The sequence below is a fragment of the Mesoplodon densirostris genome, chromosome 11 (genome assembly GCF_025265405.1).
Source record: "Mesoplodon densirostris isolate mMesDen1 chromosome 11, mMesDen1 primary haplotype, whole genome shotgun sequence".
Lineage (NCBI taxonomy): Eukaryota > Metazoa > Chordata > Mammalia > Artiodactyla > Ziphiidae > Mesoplodon > Mesoplodon densirostris.
In genome coordinates this window covers 102055424-102081456 of record NC_082671.1, presented here as the reverse complement: position 1 = coordinate 102081456, position 26033 = coordinate 102055424, and the positions used below count along the sequence as shown (strand labels likewise).

Here is a 26033-nt window from a genome sequence, read left to right as displayed (position 1 = left end):
TTATAACAGCTCTCTCCAAATAGCTAACATATAAACAAAAAGGTCAGACACAGCTGTGCGCCACCCTGATTTGTGTACGTCAGTTGTTTCTGTCATATTTATAGGAATGGCCTGAAGATCACTGTCACGCCATGGGCTTCTGTAGGCTTACGATTTCTTAAGCACAGAAACGATGGAGATTTTAATAATGGGAAACTGGGTATGGTGTTTAGACTGTGAAATCAATTTCTGAGCTGGAACACATAAAGGGTGTTGATGCTGCAGGCTTTTAGGGCTTGATAAGAATTGCAGGGCTGACCCAAAGCTGTCTTGGTTATCTAAGACACATATATATAGATATACCAGTCAGTCTTTCCCTTCTGTTTTGCAACCCCAGGCTATATACAGAATTAGAAAAATTCATTCTGGCAGGAGGAAGGCATGGAGGAGGAAGGGTCTTAATTAATGGACTGATTTCCATGAGGTGTGCCTCACTCATCCTCTACAAACGGCTGCAGGGAGAGTGCTTCTGCTTTCTGAGCGTTTGACCAGTCGTATCTCATTAACCTCCGAAAGGCTACTGTGGACAGCTCAGAATTTTGTTCTTTTCATTTTGTGGCTAGGGAAACGGGCTCTCTGAGCAGTGACACGAGCACTGACATAGACACTGAGGGCCAAACGGCACCTACGTTCCTGACTGGACCTCAGGTGCACCCTGGATTAAGATGATTATTTCATCAACGTGTTAAAAAAAAAAAAAAGAGCAAAAAAGACTGGGAAAGAATATACAAACATGTTGACAGTGATTGCCTCTCTGTGGTGGGATTATGGGTAGGTTTTTTTCCCTTTATACTTTTTAGCGTTTTATGCAAAGTGTGATTTTTATAAAAATCACTTTTGTTACAGTACTGCTTCATGGCAAGATTATTTGGGGCAGCCAGTCCTGGGCTTAATTATACAAGTGACACATGCACTGCTTCCTATTCCAGACTCAGTCGCTTATCTGTGTGTCTCTATTGGGAAGGAACTACGGGTCGACGGGCCATCAGCTAGCATGTCCACCGGAACCCCTTACCTTGGGCATGACGAGGGAGAGGGGGCCGTCTTCGTAGGCCCTGCTTTGTCTCTTCGTGGCCGGCTCTTCCTCCTCCTGGGGCTTCCTCTCCTCCCCTAGGCGCTTCTGAACTGAGGGCGTGGCTGACCGCTCTGCTGTGCCTTCCGAGCCCCTGCGGTCCCTCTCTGACCCTGACCCCGACCCCGGGGACGGCGGCTCTTGCAGGCTCCCACACAGCATGAACAGCGAGGGGGAGGGCACGTACACCAGGGGCCGGCCGGCCAGCAGAGCTGGCTTCAGGCTCTCCGCGTCTAAGGCGGCAGAGGCAAGGGAGACACCTCCTTGTCCATTCAGACCATTCTGGGCAGAGAAGGCCTGCAAGTCCGTTGGAGCCACGGAGAGTACTGGGTGGGCCAAGGCATTAACACAGTATTCTGAGTCAACAGAGAGGCCGGGGAAAGGAGCAGCGGCCTCCAGGCTGCTTGAAGGAGGTATCGCTCTCTGATTGGCAAAAGCTTCTGCCCTGGAATAAAGGAAACAGAGTGGGGCCCATCCAGTTACCACATTCTACCATCTCCCGACTCTGCTCTCCTAAAGAGAGATGTACCAAAGCAGGAGTGAGAGAATACCGCTCAGGATGCTGTTAAAGTGCACTCTCTGAGCCCGTGAGCCGACTCCAGAGGCAGATGACCATATCACCTGGATGGATGGCTAGGGGTGGGGTACGGGGATCTCAGGTGAGGACTAATAGAGGCTCCTCCCCTGCCTCTCCCACAGCCAGTAGCCATCAGCTACCCAGCATGTACCCCTTCCCAGGCACACAGATGCTACAATGACTAGCATAATAGGGTAATAATTTCACATAATTCTTGTAACACTAGCTACTCTCATCCATCCCCCCTGCCCCCGTTTACTAGGGAGGAAAACTGAAGCTCAGAGGCTAATCCACCCACTGAAGGTCACCCAGTGGGGCCTCACAGTCAGTCACTGTGAGAGATCCTGGGTAGATAACAGAGTCTAGGCCAGACATTGATTTAAAAGACACACCTAGTTTGTCTCAAATCCACTGTGAGATAAATGAAGTGGGTAGTGAGTGAGGAAATAAATTTATCTACAAAATTATTTTCTCTCATTCTTGTCCCATTCTGCTCCATATTACTACAGAATTTTTAGGCAGCACACATTCAAAATTAAGTCCCCTCAATCTAGGAGATTATAAACGATGTCTGGGCCTTTTATAGAGAAAAATTTCCAAATACTAGAAAGCATGTTTAGATTTTTAGTATTATTATTATTATTATTATTATTATTATTTTTTTGCGGTACGCGGGCCTCTCACTGTTGCGGCCTCTCCCGTTGCGGAGCACAGGCTCCGGACGCGCAGGCTCAGCGGCCATGGCTCACGGGCCCAGCCGCTCCGCGGCACGTGGGATCTTCCCGGACCGGGGCACGAACCCGTGTCCCCTGCATCGGCAGGCGGACTCTCAACCACTGCGCCACCAGGGAAACCCTTTTAGTATTATTTTGCAAGTAGATGAGGAAGACTCTTTTGAGACTCCTTTAAGGACTAGTAAATAGAGAACAGGGATTTCCCTAAACCTCTGTGAGGGAATCACTGAGAGCCATTTTGCCCCCATTCTCGGCCCCTGTGGTGCTGGGAATAAGCGGAGTGCACGGGGCTGCAGAGGTGAGTCAAGCTCTCCAGCCATTGCCTCCGGGAACGAGTGCTCCATGAAACACTCAGCTCCACGAGACAACGTGCCCACGCGGATGGTCGCGCCCACTGCACTGCCTCTGGCCAGTCACCTTCAACCTCCCCATCTCCACCAGTAAGAGCACCGTCACCTGAGACCCAGGTGTTCTCTGTGATGCCTCTTTTCTACTTCAGTGACTCTTGCTGACTCACTGTCTTATACTGATTTCCATTTCTTTCCATCCCCAGCGGACACGGCTCAGACCAGCACCACAGCAGACCAGAATGACTAGGAAGGCTCTATTCTGTGATCTAACCTGAAGCCCTTCTCTATTCCAACCCCACCTGCTTAAAGCAGCCAGCATGGTCTTCTCCAGTGAACCTACAAACACCCTTTACCATCCATCTAATCAATCCAAACTCTTCAACTTGGCTTTCAAAGCTTTCTGCCAGCTTGACCTACTTACCTCCAATATCCCAAGCTCTTCTTATAAATACTTCCTTTCAGGATCCTATTTGGACAAATCGTTAGGGCCAGACTAACCAGTTTATTCCCCCTCCACGCCCTGATCCTGGCTCAACAATCTCTTTCTTCCCATGTCTGGCATAAACCCCTCCTGTCTTCGCTTTAGCATTTCCTCTGCTTCCTCTCATTTCCTTGAAAATCAGACCCCAAATCTGACTCAGCTCTGTTGCTTAATAGCATTGTGACCTTGGGCAAGTTACTTAACCTCTCTGGGTTTCAGTTTCCTCTCTGTAAAATGAGGATAATAGTACCAACCTCAAAAGGTTGTTTTTGTGATATTAGATAATACACATAAAACTTCAGGAATAGTACCTGGTAATTCAAACAACGTTAGCTACGATGATGACGAAGTGATTCATGGGACTATGATGTGTCATTTCTCAGTGTCACATTAGTAGTGACTTGTCTTTTCTCATTGTATGTGTCTTTTTATTTATTTTTTCCTTGTAAGCTTTCATGGCCTAGGGGAATAAATTTTTCATACTTTTGTGTCCCTGATGCCATATCCTTGGGCACAAGGGGGAAACTTACAAAATTCTTAATAAACAAACGGCTGACTTTTGAGCAGGACTGTTAAATTTTACCTTTTGATGGGTGGCATTTAAATTTAGTCAAAGTTAAGACTAGGAAATAGAAAAAAATATACTTGGAGCTTTTAAGACTACTTACTGTGAATTGTCTTCTATCTTCTGTCTGTAGACAGCTGCCAGACTTCCAATTTCTAAGGAGTAGCCACCTGATCCTAAAAAGGAAAATGAAGGTCTAGTGAATATAGCAAGGGACTTATACACAACAATTATATACAGCAGGATTCATTATTCACAGCTCAGGGATTAGAAGACTATCTCAAATCCATTCTGGTTTTGATTCAAATAGAGAAATGTCCAGAAGCTAGCTGTTCATGGTGAATGCAGGTCTCATCAAAGATTAGTAAGAAAACAAAACAACGCAAGTATTGCTTTAAGTCTGATGAATTGCCGAGATGCATCAAACAGGCCAACCATGGCAAACCAAATGATCTTCAATATTTAAGGCCGACTAGAATCAATTTCAGGCATGGGGCTATGTTTATAACCTTGAAGTCACCAACTCTTTTACCCCCCCAAATAATTTCACTTGAGGTAAGTGAAAAAAACAGGCAGAGCCTAGAGTCAGCTCACTTTAAAATGACAGTGCATGGGTCGGGCTACAATTACATGGTGACTGATGGATTCCATGGATTAAGTAAAGGCAGATACCTTGTTTTTCTCTGTAAGGGCTGCTGGGTTCTGAGTTCACTTTCCTCTGGATCCTCTCAGAAGCCTGATCTGAGTTAAAAGAGCCATGTCGAGCAAGCTTCTGTTTTGCACAGAATTGAATGTGGCCATATGTTTCTCTTTTCAATTCTGGTAGGACAGATGCAGAAACATCCACTAGTTCTTCATCTAAATAAATAAGAGAATTGGTAGTGTTGTTATACAGCTATAATTCAGGATAATTTTAGCCTTTTTAAGATATGGCTTTGAGGACCTATCATTGTAATGGAGCTACCCTATAAATTAAAAACTAAGACAATCAAAGGAATTTTATGAGCCTTGTGTCAAACCCCAATTTCTTTCAATGTATTGTACTAGTCCTTTTTAAAAGTTCGTGGATGACTTTAAAGTAAGACTGGATCCATATATATTCTAAAATTATCTAAACTGCAACAAAAGTAGAACAGGATGTTCTATAACCCAAATTAGAACGGACCTGATATTTTAGATGCTTTCTTTGGGCAGAGATATCCAAGAAAAACCCAACCATAGTCAGCCCAACATGCATATTTAGAGATTTTAACATTAATTGAGATCAGCCTCTTACACCACAGCCCTAGGGCAATGAGTATAAGAACCTCTGTTTTCTATTATTATGCTTTATTATTTCTTTCTTAGCTCAGTTACCAAGTGACCAAAGGAATAAGGTCAGCAGAAACTTCACGGCTGAAATGCCACAGTACAGTGAGGATAATAGAAAGCTGGGCCTTGGAGGCACATTTTATGCTTAAATAAGCCTGTGTGAAATCAGGACAGAAATTTCTATACAGAACCAGGCCTATATTCTACAAAGAAATGACCCCCGTTGTTCAGATAGTCATTCCTACCCTGCTCATCTGTGCTACTTTTTTGTAAGTTCAAAGCATGTACATTTAAATTATAAGACTGATTTAATAAACCGAAAGGGCCAGCTAGACTTACATTTTCTAAAACACACAAATATTGAAAATCACCTTATAGTTTTCTTTTTCTTATAACAAAAACCCAACAGATGTTCTGTTTAGAAAATCCGAAGTTAAAAAAAAAATCAGAAGTTATAGAATCAAAAAGAAGAAAATGGGTCAAGATAGTAATGGATCATATCTACCCTCCTTCCTGAAACGAATACAATATTGGACAAAATATATAAAACAATGGCTCTCAAGGCATTGGACATCGGGACAGTGATCCCTTAGAGATCACTGGGAAGAACTTAACCCATATCCTCTCTGAATTCCTACCGAGCCAGTAATGCCATGTGTAGTGCTTAAGGGTTATCTAATTTTCAAATGTGTGCTAATTATACACCTTCAATAGAAGCTCATTAACCAACTGAAGTGCATAAAGCACTGATCTGGGTACTAGGGCGTAATCAAAGGTGAATAAAAACTGTGTCTGCCCTCAAAATGGTAGAGCAGGGACAAAGCATACTATCATCACCAAGTACCATAGCATGATGCTACACTGCAGTAGTTTAGATGAGACACTCTGCTCTGGGTGATCAGGGAAAACTTCATGCAAGAGCTGATGTTTGAGTGAGATCTTGAAGGTTGAGTAGAATATTTTTATGTTGAAAGGGGGAAGAGAGCGTCACAGGTGAAAAGACTGGGAGAAGCCAGAAGCAGAGAAGTGGAAAGTGGCAAAGCTGTACACTTGACGCCGGCAGGGGCTGTATCACATACGTCTTTGAATCCCTCACGGCATTAGAACAGGCAGACCTCGGAGATACTGCAGGTTTGGTTCTAGACCACTGCAAAAAAGCGAGTCACATGAATTTTTTGGTTCCCCAGTGCATATAAAAGTTAGGTTTACACTATATTGTAGTGTGCAATAGCATCATATCTAAACAAACAATGTACATACCTTAGTTAAAAAAATACTTTATTGCTAAAAATGCTAAGCATCACCCAACGCAGGGTTGCCACAAACGTTCAATTTGGGAAAAACACAGTATCTGCGCAGTGCGATAAAATGAAGTATGGCTGCATAGTCCACATGCAGTAAGTACTTGCTGGGTTGAATTAATTAGACTTGGTTTTAAGTGGTTTCATCTAGTTCCTAAGTGAATAATGTGTTACAAGTGAGGTGGAGAGCTCTATCTTTTATAAGCCTGGGTTAAGTGCAGGAATTTATACTGCTAAGACTAAAATTAGAAAGGTAACTTAAAAATAACTTTAATGGCTTTTTTCCAGGCCACACATAAAGTAGCTGGTGCAGAAGGATCCAGTCCTCAGTTGTGCAAATATTACTTTTGAAGTAAGTAGAAGATAATAACCTCTTTTGCTCTAATTTAGTAAAATTGTGACATTAGCAACCTCTTAAATAAATTACAAAAAAGGTGTTCATTACATCCATACTATATTTAGAAGCCACCTTACCGCATATTAGTTTTGGGATAGTAATTGATATAATTTTTACATTATCTGGCATTTCAAAGAAAAACAATGTTTTATTCTGCTAATGCAGAAACAACCAGAGTTCATAAGAAGTGTCCTTTAAAAAATTTTAAAAACGTTTCTTTTATGAAGTGTCATTTTTAATCCTCAGTCCCAAACTTCCAGGAACTTTGGAATAAAATAAAAAATGCAAAAGAGCTGTGATTTAATAGTTCCAGAAACTGCCAGGTTCTAAGTTATCTGTGTGTAAGCCAACCAGCATAACCATTTGTAGACTAAGGCTCATTGTTCCGAGACTGATGTCACTAGTCTAATTTTGAATGTGATGTGGGTGAGGGGAAATGAAGGTGAGGATCAACCTCACTGTGTAGTAGGTGTATGATTTGGAAAGGGAACTGGGAATTATACATACAATGGTCCCTAGCAAAACCACACCTTACCGGTGGAACTGAAATCCACAGGCCCGATCCACTTGAAGGCAGGTTTCCGGCCTCGCTCTTCGGTTACGTGCACTTTCTTTATCAGTGCCAAGCTGGTCAGAACATTGGCTATGTCATAGAGGCGGCGTACCTTTGCTAGAAGATATAAAGACAATTGCGGTCACGCCATACATTGGTCAGCAACACCATTACGTTTTAGTTTATGTGACAGGTCACTTTCTAGCCACCATATATAAGCCTCTAGCAGAGAGCAGTGGGGTAGCATGAAGAGACCAGTGGCTCCGGCGTGAAATCACCCAGGATTTATGTATCTGATGACACTACTAAGGGAAGGTCACTGTGTTCTCCCATTTCCACAACTTCACACCTCGTACAAGAGGAACCTGGTGACAGGCCAGGATCGCTGTGATTGCAAACGTACCAAGAGAGGGAAATGGGCTGTAATGAAAGGCTTAGGAAATGTAATTCTGATCTGTGGCTCGTCAAAAGCTTGCCTGGAGTTTCTTCCAGCAGGAGGTGGTGGCACCTGCTTCATCAGGCAGCTAGGCTGTGAAAATGACAGGGATTCCCCGGAGCTTCCTGAGAGGCTGCACTGCCGGGCACACAGACAGTCTAGGGCTCAAGGTTACGAGGTACGGCTGTGCTGAAGACAGGCAGCGCCTCACCTTTAATCCCAGGGTTCTGGCCACCCAGCGGGGGAGGGGTGGGATGGGCATTCCCTGAGTCTGAAGAGGTTTTGGGAGACACATTTGAAAGTACAGGGATTGGAGGAGAAATTCAGAGGGGTGGTAACACATTAAACAGGCAGGGTGATGCCCACAAAGTAAGTTCTATTCAAGAAATCAACTTATAGGTCAGAAATCTACTTGAACTTAGGGCTAGGATCAAGCAAAGGGCTTTGATTACCACCAGAAACATCAAGCATTCACCCCAGATGCCAGTCTTCCGAAACCTGATAGAGCTGGATTTTATCTAGTCATTCCTCCCACAGGGTGGCTATACTTCTAGCTGGAAAGAAGCAAAAAAAAGCTAGAGAATGTTCAGCTCATGGTTTCTCAGGGCTTGAATGAGCTACCAGGAGCCAGGGGCCTTTGGCTCAGGACCCAGGCTTGATGGAAAAGGAAGATGCACGGGGTGTGAAACTTGGAAACACTTTCCTCGTCCAGCAGCCACGTCCCACCACCCCTATACCCTACCCTGCTCATTCCTCTGGTTCTTACCTGTAGACAACTTTCATGTCCACCCATCAGAAGAGTAGGCAGGGGGCAAGGAAAGAAGGGAAAGAAAACTCAGACATGCCGTCTTGGATGCAGCGACACTAAAGAGAAACGCAAAGCCTCTCACACCCTCCCTGACCTGCATTTGTGGGATGCCATTCTGCTTCCACCGTCCGCTCTGCCGAGGAAAAGGCATCGGACAGAAGTTTCACAGGAATTCTAGTATGTGACCAGCTTACCTCTCACAGCACCAAGAACCTTTACGAAGGCAGGAGGGAGTGCACGTCTCAACTAAAAAATAATTGTTTAAATCTCTGAGGCAGCAAACATCAGCATATGACATCCCACTCTTTCTGTGCTAATAAGTGGATTTAGGTGAAGATGCTTACTTTTAAATTTACTATGATCCGGCGTATCTTGGCTTTCTTCTATCAGTATTTTGGCAGCCACATCAAGAGTAACAGTCTTGGTTTTGGAGACCAGGAACAGCATGACAAATTTCTGGCTCATAATTCTCAGAGACTTATCTTTTCTACTGTTTGCAGATGCTACAAAGGGAATAAAACAAAAGCGTCAAAACGTAATTTACCACAAGAGAGTCTGTACCTCTAGTTTGCCAGACCTATCTAACTGTATCAGCAGATGGAAACATCACTCTTGTTACAGTGATCAGGGGAAGCCTGTTGGACACACATCATAAAAAGATGGTTCACAAAGAAATAAGACAGATTTTCTTGTGGGTCATAAAATTACAGTAGGTATAAATTCTGAAATGCTTTATATTCATACTTCATTGAATAGAAGCCATGAAGTAGTTTTCCTGAAGCAACTGTGGAAAAGATCAAAGTAGAGGGATTAAAGGATAGAGTTAGGGACCAGGAACTATTTTCAGAACATCAACTCTTCCTTCAATGGCAAGGTCTCCACTTTTATTTCTCTGAGCCCACAATAGCTAGACTATACCCTCCACATAGTAGGCACCCACCTCTTCCACTGCTTTTCAGAAATAAGTGAAGAAATAAACAATAAGTAAATAGGAGACACTGATTAGATGTGTGTTGCCGTAGACGGCAGGCAAACCATCGCCGACAGGTGGCTGTCTCCTCCGGTTATGAGGATGAGAACTGGCTCACAGGGTGGCATTGAAAGGCATGAGGTAGTAAATGGAATGAGAGCCAGGCCCACCCTTCCATTCCTATTGCTTATAACTGCAAGTGAAGCGTTAAGGATACTTGCACTTTATTATCTTAGCGAGGAGCAGCAGGGTGAGAATGAATATCAATGGTTCGAGGAGGGACAGCATACATATGAGCTGGGAGGGGAACACAACAATGGAATATAAGTAAACAAAACAATCTGCCTCACATAGAGGTTGTCTGTCTTTCTAATCAGTATTTTCTGCGAATGGGGTTCTTTTCTAAGTCATCAACTCCAGCATATAGTTAAACAAATAGGATCCTTTGAAGAGAGAGATTCTTTCCAAGTGAATTTTCCTTAAAGGCTCACAAGCAGGAATCAGCATGGGGCTGTCAATCTGAAACGGGAGCGCCGTTCGAGATCTACGGTCCAAACACACCAAATACCGAGTGAAACTGCCACTAGACAGTTTTTCAGTGAGGTCGAGTGGGCAGCCCAGTCGGGAAGCCATCTGTCTCCCTGTCTTCAGGAGAGAGAATAAGAGGACATCTCCCTCCAGGGTGGTCCATTTGGCTCCTCCCATCTTAGCAGTGACTCTCCTCAGAAGACACCATCGCCCGCTCCCTGCCATTAGTGGGTACCGTGGACTCACAAGAGGGATAGTCCGGTTCAGAGAAATCCAGTAACTGTGGATCCTGGGAATCTGGACAGCCATCTCTTTTGCGTTCCCCAAATTTATAATCCATCAGGTCGAGCTCTTTCTGTTGGAGGTGCGCCATCTGCTCTTCGTATTTCTGCTCCTCTCCTAGCCTCTGGAGGTTCCTCAGGGTTTTCGGCAGGCTGTGCCGTCCGTGCCAGCCGTACTGATTCTTGGCCACCCGGCTGACCAGATGCAGCGACTCCAGCACATTCACAATGTCGTAGATGCGTCTCCTTTCAACGCCTGTTTGAAAAAGAGAAGCCAGCCATCATCATGCCGACGAACATTTTTGAGTATAAATTCCTTGAAGGCTTGAACCTTGTCTGTGGACTATCTTGTGTGATACTCTGCCCAGCAAATATAATTGCTCAACAAATTCATACTATATGAATGCAAGCAAAAGAAAATTTTTTCTTCTTGGAATCCAACTCTCGATAAGATCTAGGATCAATATCCACCTTGAGATGGATGACAGTTCCATCTGTACTACATAAATAGTAGAGCAACTTTTCTTTGGACCTGTTAGGCAAACCACATGAACATTTCAGTGCGTTAAAACTGGTGGGCTTGGGCTTCCCTGGTGGCGCAGTGGTTGGGAGTCTGCCTGCCGATGCAGGGGACATGGGTTCGTGCCCCCGTCCGGGAGGATCCCACATGCCGCGGAGCAGCGGGGCCCGTGAGCCGTGGCCGCTGAGCCTGCGGGTCCGGAGCCTGTGCTCCGCAGCGGGAGAGGCCACAGCAGTGAGAGGCCTGCGTACCGCCAAAAAAAAAAAAAACAAAAAAACTGGTGGGCTTGAGCAACACACGTCATAGTAATAAATGCTTGATGAATGTTGGATGCTTGATTTTGACTTGTATTCCTAGTTATACAGACTATAGAACTGTGTCCAGTTAACTGTTAACTCATTATTGGACCATATTCTCCTTTCCTGGAGTTTGAATGATGTGAAAAAATTACTTGTTAATTCTCTTAATGGCCAGTAAGGAAAACAGATGGTAAATATTTTGTTTCCCATTTGGCACTGGCAACTCAGGAGTCAAGGGCTTGGGCACCCTTCTCAAGTTGCTGGAGGAAGCTAGTGCCAGGGCTGGAACAACATACAGGTCGCCCTCTGATCATCACACCTGTGGACAACTCTCCCTGTGCTCCCATTCACTGTATCCTGCCGAAGAGCCCATTCATAAAGCACAGAAACCCTAGCACAGGCTGACCATCCAGTTCATCAATCCCCTACTCACTTTCCCAACACTCCCTAAATAGCCAGGATTACGAGCAGTCTATTGAATTTACTAAAAATATTTACGCTGGTTAAGTGCGGGGGCTTCAGGGTCAGACTGCATGAACTGGAATCCCTGTGTTATCCCTTACTAGTCGGGCGAGCCTGGGAAGTTACTTAATCTCTCTGTGCCTTAGTAGTTATCTCATAAAATGATGAGGATTAAATGCGCTCATAAACTTAAAGGGTTTCTGATAGGTGTTAGTTTCTCTACTCTTTGTATGTTATTTGATGAATATCAGTCCTTCCTGCGCGGCACTGGAGATACCTAACCTTCCTGCTAGCAGAAGAGGTGATACTAGAAACAGATGTTTCAATCCTCCGCCGTGACTCGTCCTGCGATGCACTAGGCCCCGTAGGCTTCGGGGACCCAACTGGCCCCTTGTGCTCTCGCCTAAGTATCCGTAACCAAAGCCTCCAGGCATCTCCCAGAAGACTGGCCCAGCTACAGAAATGCCTTCTTTCTCTTCACTTGCCAAGTGCTGTTCTATAATCAGGGCAGACTTGGTGCACGTAGCTCTCGGCCGTTCAAAGATTTAACACAAGAAATAAACCAGGTTACAATGAAAACTGTGGAGCTGGGAGGAAATTCTACCCCATGCATGAAGAGGCATTTCGCAGTCAATCAGAACATTTCGGCTCACGACCCTGAAAGGCTCTTCACTCTCAAAAGCTCAGGCTTTGGTGCCAGATGCCTGCTGGAAGGTGTTGGCCAGAGCAGTCAGCAGCCCCTTGTCCAGACCTGCCTGGCTCCTTATTCCAGTCTGTTTTCATATATTAACACATCTTGTTGAGAGTGGAACGTTATAAACCTTCCCATTAGAAATGTCATGTGAATGCAACTGAGACAGCCCAGGGCCAGCCATATGTCTGGCTGTTTTGTTATTCTGTATTAGACACAAGCTGCTAAGTCTCCATCTAGTGGCTAGACATCTCAAGAAATAAAGGAAGATTTGGACAACTAAGAGAGGAAGATGATGCTTGATATGCACAGTAAGTGTTCAGAAGGTGGTGCTGGCAAAAGCCCATAGGCAGCTACTTGCCTGAATAATCACTCACCTTTGCAATCTGGACTAACTGTCCACTGGCTAGGTGCGCCTAAACTTCCCACGTCACAGGTCTCAAGTCCTGCAGGTAACTCTGGGGCTTGCTCTGCCAGGAAAGTCTTCCCTGGCACTGAGTCTTCTTTTTCTTTTGTATTCAAGGCAATCCGATTAATCGTAGGCATGGCATTAGTTATGCCCTTGAGGATTTACCAATTGTTACCATGCTTCCCTTATGCCCCATAGAGCTTATCAAGTGCATCTCAGCCCAATAAATACTTTCCCAGGCTGTGTAACTTTCCATTTACTAAAGTCACTCCCAGTTCTTTAGCCTCTTACCTATAATACCAGTATCGAATCTACATGAGACCAGAAACTGGGAATGAATGCAATTTGAATGCTTTGCACATCCTTGGTTAAAATATGGTCTTAGAGCTTGTGACCTGGGATAGAGCAGGAGTTTAAACTCAATCCCAAGAGATGGTTACCCCCGAAACAGCTTCTAGGAAGGGTCTCCATTTTTACGATCTCACGTGAAGAGAGATGGCAAGTTCATCTGGCAGGTCTTGGAAATTGTGTCAGCAGGAAGCTGTTGCAAAAATCTTTGGCATTCTGCTCCAGGCGGTTATAACATGGGGATTTACAGCCCATATGAGAGTAGGATCCCACTCTTCTGTCCTCCCTGGGACCTGTAAGGTAGCTTTCCAACATCTAATCTTTTGTCTTCTGCACTGATGTCAGTGCAAGGACTCTCGATGAGGCCTGGGTATATGGAGGAAGGTGGCTTCATGAACCCCAATGAGAAAGGCATCGTATGATCTGTTGTTTTACCCTCATCTTCTTCTTCTTCTTTTTTTTTAAATTTATTTTTCGCCGTGTTGGGTCTTTGTTGTTGCGCGCAGGCTTTCTCTAGTTGCGGCGAGCGGGGGCTACTCTTCGTTGCGGTGCACGGGCTTCTCACTGCAGTGGCTTCTCTTGTTGCGGAGCACGGGCTGTAGGCGCGCGGGCTGCAGTAGTCGTGGCACGAGGGCTCATAGTTGTGGCTCGCGGCTCTAGAGCGCAGGCTCAGTAGTTGTGGTGCACAGGCTTAGTTGCTCCGTGGCATGTGGGATCTTCCCGGACCAGGGCTCGAACCCGTGTCCCCTGCATTGGCAGGTGGATTCTTAACCACTGCACCACCAGGGAAGTCCCTACCCTCATCTTCTTAAGACTAGTTTCCAGGACCCAGTTCCTCAGCTATGTCTACACGAAGCCTCTGTCCAGCTGGCTCACTTTCCCCTTCTTGTTTCATTGCTACCAATGCCAGAATACTGTGTTCTACTTCTGGGTTCTCAAAGGGCTCCCCGTCAAAGCCCTCGGCTTCCTCCTAGCTGTAGAGGATCACAGGATGGCTTGAGGATGGTGGAGGGGGTGGGGGGAGTACCTCTAATGAGAGCTGAGTAGAAACTCTTCCACGTAGCAATAAGAGTAAGCCAGGCTCTGAGTTGGGCATGTTACTGACATTATCCCCAACTTTTCTAAGTTTCTGCAAGGTAGGTGCTATGGTCCCTGTGCTGTAGTTGAGAAAAGAATAATTAACTTTCTAAAGCTCTCACAGTCTATAAATTAGAGAGCTGGGCTTCAAATCTATCTCTGTCTTACTCACAGTGCAGACCATGGTCTTCCCATCACAACACACTGGTTCCTCATTACCTCAATTTCCAGCAAATAGAATCTTTTTAGCCATCAGTTTGAATAATTCAGAGTAATCATCATCTACTGGGTCACATTCTTTGGGCTACTGGAAGATATAGAACTAATAAACAAATTAAAAATATACTCTATCATAAAGCCTACTGGGCTGATTTCTTCGAGCCTTTTTTCCCCCTGTATGCAAACCCTCCTAATCTTTTAAGGGGACACTCTGACATCTTCAAATCATGTGATTTCTACTTATTTACTTGTCAACAGTATGTTCATCCTGAAACCAACTGCAATCCACGTCCACTAGGAGTCTCTATTCTGAATCAGCGGTCTGCATATTTATAGTCCAGACACCACTGCACATTACACACACCCACGCCGTGTGAACGCGTGTATTCCTCTTTGTTATAAGGCTTAGCTGTTTGAGTTATATCCAGATGTGCCTTTACTAGTTGGGCAGACTTGCTGTGAAGGTCACAGTACAGGGCTTCAAACATAATGCTCTTGCTTTCAAATCGTGCTTTATAACAAAAATAACACCAGTTCTGAACTCTTTGAAGCATTTAAACAAATAAACAGAAGGATATTTCTAAATATCTTTTGAGTCTGTCTGAAATAACATGGAATTAAGATATTAGATATTAATTTGTAATGTGAGTCTTCTGTGAACATATTTTTTAAGGTTAAGAAAACCAAATATTTGTTTGACCCCCAGGCCTAAAAGGCTCCCTGGAATTCTATGCATAATGATGATGACAGAAGAAAAGCTCTACCTGCTCCTGTCCTCACTCTTTTGAGGGTCAGCTCTTTACTTAGTAAAGGAGGTGATCTGAAGCCTTTGGCTTGCCCGAGGAATCAACTTCTCACCGTAACTGGAGACAGGCCTCCAGGTGATCCCACGATACATACCGAGACTGACAGCAACTTCATCTAGGGAGATGGTAGTTTTCTCAGTTGACAGTGGATAACTTGGATAGCGAGCTAGAAACTTCTGGCACAGGAGTCCTAAACTTTTCTGTTTTCTGCTTGGCCTTTGCTTTTCAAATTCGTCCACAGCACTGTCCCCAACAACATCAAGCTACAGAGGGCAGACAGAGGGGGGTGGAAATGTCATAGTTAACATCTTAACAGAGAAATTGCAATGGGTGGTATTGGCGAGTGGAGGGGAACATGCAAATCCATACCATCCTAGATTCTGGTTAAAATACATTTCCTAATCTAATTTTCTTAACATTTTACCTATTGCTTTCTCTGAACTGAACTTTTCCTCCTTTGTGATTTGAGGCTGAGTCTACTGTTTAAAATAAAAAATGAGGGCTTCCCTGGTGGGGCAGTGGTTGAGAGTCCGCCTGCCAACGCAGGGGACGCGGGTTCGTGCCCCGGTCCGGGAAGATCCCACATGCCGCGGAGCGGCTGGGCCCGTGAACCATGGCCGCTGAGCCTGCGCGTCCGGAGCCTGTGCTCCGCAATGAGAGAGGCCACAACAGTGAGAGGCCCGCGTACCACAAAAAAAAAAAAAAAAAAAAAAAAAAAAATGAACAGTGCAGTCATTTATAGGTTGCTACAGCCTTGATTTATAGGTTGCTACACCCTTGCTACTAGCGTGCTTGTTAGACTGAGATCAGCAACACCAGGAGCATGTTAAGAGATATAAAACCTCAGGCCTCACCTCAGACCGGATGTATCAGAATCTGTCTCTTCCTAAGATCCTGTGTAATTCCTATAATGTGAAAATCTGAGATGTACTTGCCTGCATTGTGTCACCAAACTCTTTATTTTTCACAATTTACCAAGGGTTGATGGAACTGAACAGGGGGAGCTAAATCTTATTCTTCCTTATTCTTTCTTATTGTAAGTGCATTAAACCAGTGTCCTTGTCTTATCAACTCACATTTGAAAAAGGCTCAATTCAAGCCCCAAGAAAAACTTTTTTTTAAAAGTATAGATATGCTGCTTATTCAGTAGCTCTGGTTCCCTACAGGACAGGTAATTTAAAGATGATTTAACTTTAAAGCCCCAAACCAACGAACTGAACATACATGAGAATGATAAAATTCCCCAAGTCAAAAACACGTAGATTAATATTACCCTTAAAATCAAAGCAAAAATTATAATTCATGGCAGCATTAAAAAAAATCCAAATTTCTTCATTAAATCAAAATTATTAAATATCATTGCTTAAAAAATTAATCATTTAAAAATGTGTACTGGTGAAGACAGTATCATACAGAAGAAAAGAAAGCATTCATTATGAAAAATGAGATATAGAATAAGAGTTCCACTTCAGCTGTAAATAAATAAAAAGATTAAGTGGAGTACTGCTTTTGACTCAATAGTAACCAAAAAATTGAGAATTCTGTGACTTTTTAATAATCAGGTAAACATTTACAAATTCTATGAAAGGTCTTCGGAGCACAGCCTGTTTACCTGCAGACAGTCTGTAAACGCGTCGTCCTTGTTCTCAATGGGCCTGAACAGTCCTTTTTTCTTCTCTCGGTCTCTGATGTCTGGGCTGGCAGCACTAATGAGCACCTTCAGGTTAGCGGTGGGTGTCCATGGTTCTGCCTGCTGTCTGTCGACAAGCTTAACTGGAGTGATGGGATTTCTTTCTGGAGTGAAGATTTTTTGTTTCGATAAGTCAACTGGTTCATTTTTTATTGGCGTCTTTGGGGCCATCCTTGAGCGATCAACAAATATATTTTCCTATTTTAAAAAAGAGACCTTTTAGCGAAAATGAGAAAGGGCAGGTATCAGCTAAGAGTACACTTTATTCCCATTATTCACTGAGTCATGAAAATACAAACAGACCTATATGTTCAGGGCTGAAAAGTATCAGGATAGGACTAATGAAAATAAACAGAAGGATCCATGGGAACCAAAGAGTGGCTGCTACTCCTTTTAAGCATATTTTTCACGGCACCTCTGTGAAAGAAGTCATGAGTGTTATGCATCACTGGTGGATGCCTGTAATAGGCGGGGATGATAATAAAAGCAAGTGTGGGTTGAGCCCATATTGCTTCTAAGGGACATATTTTTTTAAACACTATTTACGAGTTTGCACTAACTAGAAGAGCAATTATGCTTTTGTTGAATGTCCACCAGTGCTAATAGAGCAACTACCAGGACAGATTAATGGAAGGGCATCCAACAAAATGCCACATTTCAAGCCACCCAGCTATCTAGGGTCACTCCCCCAGAGCAGCACGTCTCAAACTACCCCTGGGGAAGGACCAGGGTTTCTCACAGACTGAAAACTCCCGGAGACTCTGACACATGGTCTTACTTCGCAGGACTCACATGCAAGTCCCATCACATCACTCTCCCCTTGAGTTTGCCACTCAACTTCACCTACAGCTTGTTCGACAAGAAGAGACCACTGACCACAGGCTTAGATGTCACAGGGGCAAGATCAACGGAATTACTGTAGAGGTTTCTAAGTGCTAAACTCTCAAGTTCTGTTCTTAATGTTTTGCAGCTTGGTAATCGTTTGTGGCCTAGCAGCTTCCCCCAGACTCTTTGAGTAGACTGTCTTAGATAATTAAAAGAAAAGATGAATGATGGGTCCCTTAATCCATTAAGAAAAAGGACTAAGTACACACAACTCGCGTTTGGAATTACTAAGTTACCGAAACCAATTTCTTTCCCCTAAAATAAGTTTTTGTCATTCAAACCCAGAAAGATTCTGCTCTTCCCATAGTTGAACTCACCTCCAGGTAATAGTGCCTTTACAAAATTAGGAAGGTGGATGAATGACATGTTTGTCACTCCCTTTCCTGTACACAATATCACTCTATAGATTTTTGCATGCTTGGATGTTGGCTGAACAGTGGTTTAAAAAAAAAAGTGTTTTCTTATAAACGAGCAACATATCAAGAAGGAAAAAGAATTGTTTGGGATGGACTTCCCTGGTGGCGCAGTGGTTAAGAATCTGCCTGCTGATGCAGGGGACACGGGTTTGAGCCCTGGTCCGGGAAGATCCCACATGCTGCGGAGCAACTAAGCCCGTGTGCCACAACTACTGAGCCTTCGCTCTAGAGCCTGCGATCCACAACTACTGAGCCCGCGCGCCACAACTACTGAAGCCTGTGCGCCTAGAGCCTGTGCTCCACAACAAGAGAAGCCACTGAAATGGGAAGCCCGTGCACCACAATGAAGAGTAGCCCCTGCTCGCTGCAACTAGAGGAAGCCCGCGCGCCAGCAACGAAGACCCAACGCAGCCGAAAATAAATAAATAAATAAAATTGTCTGGGAGAAACTGGAGTTTGTGGTAACAGGCCAACTCTTGTTCTCTGGATCAGCAGAAGCTGCCAGCTAGCCTTGGTGAGGTTCTGTCCTAGGGTAGCAGGAAAGGTGTGGAGATGGGGGTGACGATTTCTCATGCCACTGCCGCAGTCAGCGTCCAGCCTGAGGCAGTGCATCTACTCACACCTCTTAACAAATCCCTACTAGTATACAACTCTGATGAAGTCTTCCCCAAGGGAACTCTCAAGGGAACGTACTGAGTGCATATTACGTGCTACACATGATACCTGTTTCATGCACTTTACACCTATTAACTCCTCATCCAATCCTGCAACCGAGGTAGTATTTTTCTAGCCTACAGATGAAGAAACTGAGGCACACAGAGGGTGCCTTGCCCAAGGTCACATACAACCTCATTCCGTATAAAAGTCATTGGTAAGGCAAGAAATAGCGGACAGCAGAAGTTTCCAAAATTCTGCATCTAGAAGTAAGCTTGTCCTGGGTGTGAGTTGGGAGGAAGTTATCTTTTTCGCAGCTCCAACAAAAGGTATCCAGCAGGCCACGGATCTCCACTAGCCTCTATGGAGAGGCATCATGGGAAGCAGTTCTGCACGCGGGCTGGTAGGGCCAGCTTACCAGCCTCTGCTACTTATCAGCAGGGTGAGAGCAGGCAATTCCCTTCTCACTTGAATTCTCTCAACTGGAAATGAAGTTCATAAAAACACTGATCTCCAGAGTTATGAGAATAGTTCCTGGCATCTAGTGATCACTCAATAAAACTAAGCTATTCTCTCTCCCCCCGCTCCACTTCCTGTTCTTTATGACCATCCATCCTGGCCCTCAGAGCTAATATAACATAGCACACTGTACTGCTATTTAACTTTCTGGGCGTGTGTCTTGTCTCATTGACGAGACCGTGCTCTTCTGGAGGTCAGGGAGCTAGTTCCACACGTCCCATTCCTCACAGTTTTTGGCACAATGCCTTCCCCTTCGCAGGTGCTCAAGGAACACAGGGCCTTGATTATCTAGTTATTTCAAAAGGTATCCCAACGGTGGAGGGCGTGTCCCAGGCTTGTTGAGGTGCAGAGATTCATCCTTCTTCTCCACGGCCCTCATGGTACCTGTCCTCCCAGGAACACTGAGCTCCTACTTTTTCCCTACCAAGGAGCAATTCAGATGAATTATTTCCTCCAGCACTTTGACATAGTTTCACTACAGTTTAAGTAATACTTAAAGTAGGAGGGGAGTTACGTCACGTGGTAGGTAGGTTACGATCGTTATCACACCTCTACTCAACAGAAAAAAATGCCAAGCAAATTGTTTTCTGAGGTTTCAGGTGGGCAGAAAGTCAGCTGCAGTCTAATCACACCCTGCTCCATCCGTCTGTCTATCCTGCAATCCTGACACTGTAGAAGGCAAAGGAAAGGGGACTGGAATGAGAGTTCAGAAGTACAGCGGTTTTTGACTCCACCCTATGTCTTTCTGATACTGCACAAATTGTTCACTTTGTCTGGGCCCAAGTTTCCAGATCTTTGAAATAAGGGGTTCAGACCAAATTATGTATCTCCAAGGCTTTCCAGCAAGGCTACCCAGCCATGTGGTGGACACTGGGATGCACCTGGCTCACTTCGGGGATGAATGACTCATTTCCCCAGCTGCTGGAGTAATGACAAGAGTAAGCCTCTTCACGCTTTGGCAGAAGAGGGTTGACTCATCCGGGATCACACGGCTTCCCGAGAGGCCGGTACTGTCCTCAGCGGCTGGGAGCGGCTGCGCTGACGTGTGACAGCTTGGTCCCCTTACCCGGCCTCAGGACCACTCCAAGGGGTCGTCCCAGAACTCCCTATGGGGTAAACCCAACTTCCACCGAGACTGTTCTGCAGCTCTGCTTTTCCGTCTGTCTAATTCTGCTGCCTTCCCTTCCCTTAAATGTGCACCCATCCCCAGGGCACTCCCTAATAAAGCACCTGCACACTAACCTCCATGTCAGATCTGCTTGCCAGGAAGTCAAGCTGCAACACCCTGGAAATCACCTCTTCAATTAGAGAGGGCCTGGAGAGAGTCCCCAGGATACAGGCTCTCCAGTTCTCATGTGCAAATGGAGGTGATGCACCTTGGCTTACCTGCCATGCAGTTGCTGTGAGGATCAGATCAGATAATGAGACTGAAAGCAGTTTGTAGTCTGTGAAGTGCTGTGCAAATGTTCATCACCGTCATCGTCATCATCATTATTTATTATACCAGCATTATGACTGAGCTGTAAGCTGACATGGAAAGGAGCTGGTAATTAGAAGATCTTGGTTCTAGTCTTGCTTCTGTCTCAGATACAGCTTTGATCATGTTACCTCAAACAGTACATAGTCATCAGCCTGTTCAAGGCCCTTGGTGACATTTTGCCAACGTCTTTTCCGGTCCCATCTCATGCACGTCCCACATTTTGCCCAAACAGTCCACTTGTTCTTCTTCAAACCTGTCCTGAATTTTATCACATCTGAGCCGTTGCTCACACCATCACGTTGACTCTAACGCCATGGGCTAAGCTTGGCCCACTGAAACCCGACCTACTGTTTAAGACTCATTGCAAATATGACAGGCACGTCAGGAGGCGTCTCCTTCTAGCTATTGACTAAAAACTCTCCTTCCCTTCAGAGCACACTTTCCAGAATGAGTAAGCCACGGAGGGCTTTCCCCTGCCTGTCTCCCAGGGGGTTCCTCGAACCACCAGTCCGCTCTGATCCACTGCTCTCACTTAGGTCATCTATCAGTTGACAAGTCAATGGCAAAATATTTCATTTGACCTCACTGCAATGGTTAAGACTGTTGACTATTTGCTTTATAAAACTCTCCGTCCGGGCTTCCCTGGTGGCGCAGTGGTTGAGAGTCCGCCTGCCGATGCAGGGGACACAGGTTCGTGCCCCGGTCCGGGAAGATCCCACATGCCGCGGAGCGGCTGGGCCCGTGAGCCATGGCTGCTGAGCCTGTGCTCTGCAACGGGAGAGGCCACAAGAGTGAGAGGCCCGCGAACCGCAAAAAAACAAAAACCAAAAAAAAAAAAAAACCTCTCTGTCCTTCTGAGCTACCACTTTTTTCTCTCTTGGTTCTCTTCTGACTGTTCCGTCTCAGCCTCCTTCACTGGCTCCTCTTTTTCCACTCTTAGAAACTCAGCCGTCCACACCTCCCTGTTTGCTATCTCCAGGGCAGCTCACCCACTCATGTACAAGGCTTTAAAACCAACCTGTATGTTGTTAAGTCCCAGGTTTGTATCTGGCTAGGACTTTCCGTGAGTTCCCAGATCAGGCAACCAACTGCCTCTTGCACATATTTATTTACCTGTAATCACACGGGTACAAATATATGCTTCAAGTTGAACTCACCTTTTTTAACCACTCCCAAAAGATGAATGACCTTCAAAGAAAACCCATGCCCACTAAGTCTAGGCGTGTCCCCAAATTTACCATGCTGACTTACTTCTTTACTAGTTTCCTTCCTCTCTACTTGCCTAAGTCTTAGCACTCATCCCTTCAAGCCCTAGCTCAAGTGCTATCTTGAGCCCTCCCAACAGCTCAATCCTTGTTGTCCACCGCTTCATCCCAAACCATCCTTTTTCTACTTTTGTCATTCCTAAATGCACTGTAGACAACTGAAGAGAAGAGTCTTGCTTATAATCTCACAACTTGGGCACAGTAAGATTGGGTAATGGCGTTGAAAACTCCTTTATGTTTTAAAGAAAAGTTTCTCTGTGAGTGGTAAGAAGATGCATGCCTACCTATAGATCTTGAGCAATGAAGATCAGACAGTCACGAAAGATAAGTCCTCTAAATGCCGACTGACCCATAGGATACTGTTCCAGGCACCCACCAGAGGGTTTCAAGAAGTATCACTAGGGCTTCCCTGGTGGCGCAGTGGTTGAGAGTCCGCCTGCCGATGCAGGGGACACGGGTTCGTGCCCCGGGCCGGGAAGATCCCACATGCCGTGGAGCGGCTGGGCCCGTGAGCCATGGCCGCTGAGCCTGCGCGTCCGGAGCCTGTGCTCCGCAACGGGAGAGGCCACAACAGTGAGAGGCCCGCGTACCGGAAAAAAAAAAAAAAAAAGAAGTACCACTAGCTTCTGGCCACTCTGGAAACTTTGAACATTTCTTGAATGTCCACAGCACATATACTCATATAGATTCTTCTGCCTATAATGACCGTCTTACTCCTTCTTGTTTCCTTATAGCTGAAGTCCTCAGCCCACATATTACCTCTGTGAAGCTTTCCAACTTTCTCTAGACTCCCCATGAGTTTCTTTCTTAATCTTCTGTTCTGCTGGGGCACTTGGTTCCCACTCCTATAGCTCTTACCAAATCACAGTCTAGTTGGTGAGTTTTACATCTCAGTCCCTGAAAGTGTCTCAGGTAACCGAGGGCCAGGCCTGCATCATATTCATCTTTGGGCTGTCAGTTCAAATGAGTAAGGTGTGAACAGTATGGGTTGCTGGGTGCTTTACAGACACCCAAAGAGGAGAGGCTACTTATTCATTTCAATTTATGGAAGAAAAAAATAGGCTTAGGGAAGCTAGGAGACTTACTCAACCGCTGTACCCCCAGCCCCTGAAACATAAATATTTGTTGAAAGACTTAATAAATATTTATTTGAGGTTATGAAGCTAACAAATGGTAAAGCGGGAAATCAAATCCAGATCTCTCTGACTCCAAATCCCATGTTCTCGGCAGCCCTAGAAATCCTCCTTCCTTTACTTCACAGCAATGTGAAAAGAGAGACAAAAGCCCAGCCTGGCATCTCGCAGGAGCACTCTGTTCTCTTCCTTTGCCGTCTCTTTGACAGGTGAAATAAGCCCTGCTCGTGTATTCTATTTCAAACATTTTAACCACTTTCCCAAATCTCTATGGCATCATTTGAGGTTTTCTCTACACCCACTAAAATATGAAAGCTCAGCTGGGCACAGCACTTACTGGGCTAACTAGAGTAGAAGTACCCTTGTTGAAGGCATGATAAAAAGTCATCGACCCAGAAGGAAAGAGGTGGACACTTTGACTTTATATAAATGTATACACATTCTTTCAAGGCTGTCCCATCCAAACTACGAAGGAAAACAAAAAGTTTTGCTCTGAAACTCCCAAAGCCTAAACTCTGAATATATACTTTAAAGTCTGGGCATTGCCACTCTCAGATGGCATAGCGAATTCTTTAAAAATGCTCTTTAAAAGAATAATGTTTTGGTATACTTCTTTTCCTAACAAAAATAAATCAAATGCTGGGGGGAAAAAAACCCCTACGCGAAAAAGCATACAGTTTCACACCTACCGAAAATTAACGGTTGTCAAGTATTCTTCAAAGGCCCATATAACAGGTGCTTTGCAACCAGGCAATTTCATTGTGGGTGCTAAGCCTAAAATTAAGCCCAGGAACCAGAGAAGTTCAATGCCTATGGAAGTTGCTATGCTCAGATTGATATTTAAACTTTCTAAACCTGGGTTTGTCATATCTACTTGCCTCTGCCCAAAAATGCTTAGATGTTCGCTACTAACAAGCTATTATACCTTTTTGGTAGGGCACCGGCTGGTGAGGGCATTGTGCTGACATGGGTCCTGTTTAGACACTGCTATGGCTGGTTCACTTCGTAATGTTTCTTGAAGACGCTACTACTGTCTTACAAATCACAAGGCATGCAAAAACCACAAGGGAAAGCTCAGTGCAAAACCAGCAGTAACACTGTAAAATAGTCAAAGAGTCCTTGGTGAGCTCAGTCACTTTATCTCCCTATATGGGAGACACCGGTCATGCTCTTGGGAGAATGAAACCATCTCTAGGAGCTGGTCCATCAGGATGAAGAACATTTCACTGCACTTTAATAATCTAGCATTTAGAGTAACAAAGTCTATTTTCCTGGGAACTGAGGCTTAATATTCCTGCCCAGCATTAGCTAATTCTACTCTTGATAACTACAATTATTACAAACTTTTGATTGCAGTGTCTAGCATATCTTTGATTCATATAAGTCAGTTTCAACATTACATCTAACCACTGCACAATGACTGAGAAATTCAACAATAATGGTTGGATGCCTCCTCCATTAAAAAAAAAAGAGAGAAAAGCATGGTCCTAAAATGTTCATCAAGGTTATTATGTTTATAAGACAAATACAAGTGGCATGTTGGAATCCTGAAGTGAATTAGACATCACCATCCTAAATATGATAGAACTTAAGGTATTTAAGTTCACTTACCTTTTGTGCATTTTCCCCATCTTCAATTGCAAAATCTAGTCTAGGGTTGATCAGGTCTTTTAGTGTTAAACAATTTACCTCCATCTGTAATGCACAGTTACATTAGAAAATGACTTTAAATTGGATACTCTTTCCTTCAACAAAAATATCTATTACTTGCTCATGAACATGAACTTCCGCTCCCTAAACTCATCCTGGGAATTTTCAGGATTGTGGCCACTCCAACTCTCCGAAACGCACACGAACGAGCACAAACACTTAAGTGTGCTTAGTAATTACTGAAATTGGGAAGAAAAAAAACCCGACAAAAATAATACTTTTTAATGAAAAGCAACAGGACAAAATTAAGTTTCAAGTCAGGAGAGTGTCGGGCAAATCTGTCAGAAAGCACAGGGTCTCCTATAGGTCAGTTAATTTTGGCGCAAAGAACGGGGAGGAATTCGGCTTCGAGGGGTTTTGAATCAGGGGGGAAGGAAACCTGATCGCTAGACCAAACCCACTCAGCGCTCAGCGCAGCCCTTTCCCAGGCCTCTGAGCAGACCCCAAATATAAACTTTTCCAATGAAACCCCCAGATCGTGAGGAAGGGCAAGTTCCCTACTGCCCGGCCGGAGGGAGAGCTGGAGCCCAGACACCCCTCGCACGCCTGGTCCTGAGGCAGCCGTGGAGGGGAGGGGTGGCAGGCTGGCAGCCGGGGCGGGAGGGTCCCCCGAGCCCCAATTCCCGCCTCCCCGCCAGCGCCGGGGCCTCACGCTACTTACTCCCCCTTTGCGAAGGAGCCTTCCTGCCTCTACCGGGACCTCCACGACCCCACAGCAGCGCGGGATCAGCTGGGCGAGTCGATCAGCAGCCGGGCGGCGACATCGGGCGGGGAAAGCGAGGCGCGCAGTTCCCCGCTCCGAGTGCCCTGCGCTAGCGGGGACCGCGCGGCATCCGGGCAGCGCCAGCGCTCCGACACGCCGAGCGCGACTCCAGCCCCGGATCGCAGTCCCCGCTAAAACACCTCCTCTGGCGCCTTGAGACCGAATTTGAGAATCCACCAATCAGCGACGGCCGGCGAGGCTGCCCCGGCCAATCGCGCGGCGGCACGGCCCGGGCTCGCCGCCCCTCGGAGTCTTGGCGCTCCTGGGCGCGCGTTTCGACCTCA

The 26033-nt window shown here is 45.2% G+C and overlaps 1 protein-coding gene across 2 annotated transcripts in view; it reads right to left on the bottom strand.

Moving 5' to 3' along the window:
- The window catches only part of E2F7 (E2F transcription factor 7), a 32066-nt gene extending 6185 nt beyond the window's left edge, over positions 1-25881 (bottom strand). The window contains exons 1-10 of one of the 2 annotated variants that reach the window (XM_060113760.1): positions 25648-25881; positions 24888-24971; positions 16847-17122; positions 15329-15497; positions 10369-10659; positions 8969-9127; positions 7363-7497; positions 4491-4676; positions 3922-3994; positions 1055-1556 (exon numbers count right to left, since the gene is read on the bottom strand). In XM_060113760.1, coding sequence (XP_059969743.1) covers positions 1055-1556; positions 3922-3994; positions 4491-4676; positions 7363-7497; positions 8969-9127; positions 10369-10659; positions 15329-15497; positions 16847-17122; positions 24888-24971 — 1875 coding nt within the window. In that variant the 5' untranslated portion in view covers positions 25648-25881. Of the gene's footprint in view, positions 1-1054; positions 1557-3921; positions 3995-4490; positions 4677-7362; positions 7498-8968; positions 9128-10368; positions 10660-15328; positions 15498-16846; positions 17123-20784; positions 20852-24887; positions 24972-25647 lie in introns of those variants that run through there. The other variant, XM_060113761.1, reaches the window with a different exon arrangement.
- Between the last annotated feature and the right edge of the window lie 152 nt (positions 25882-26033).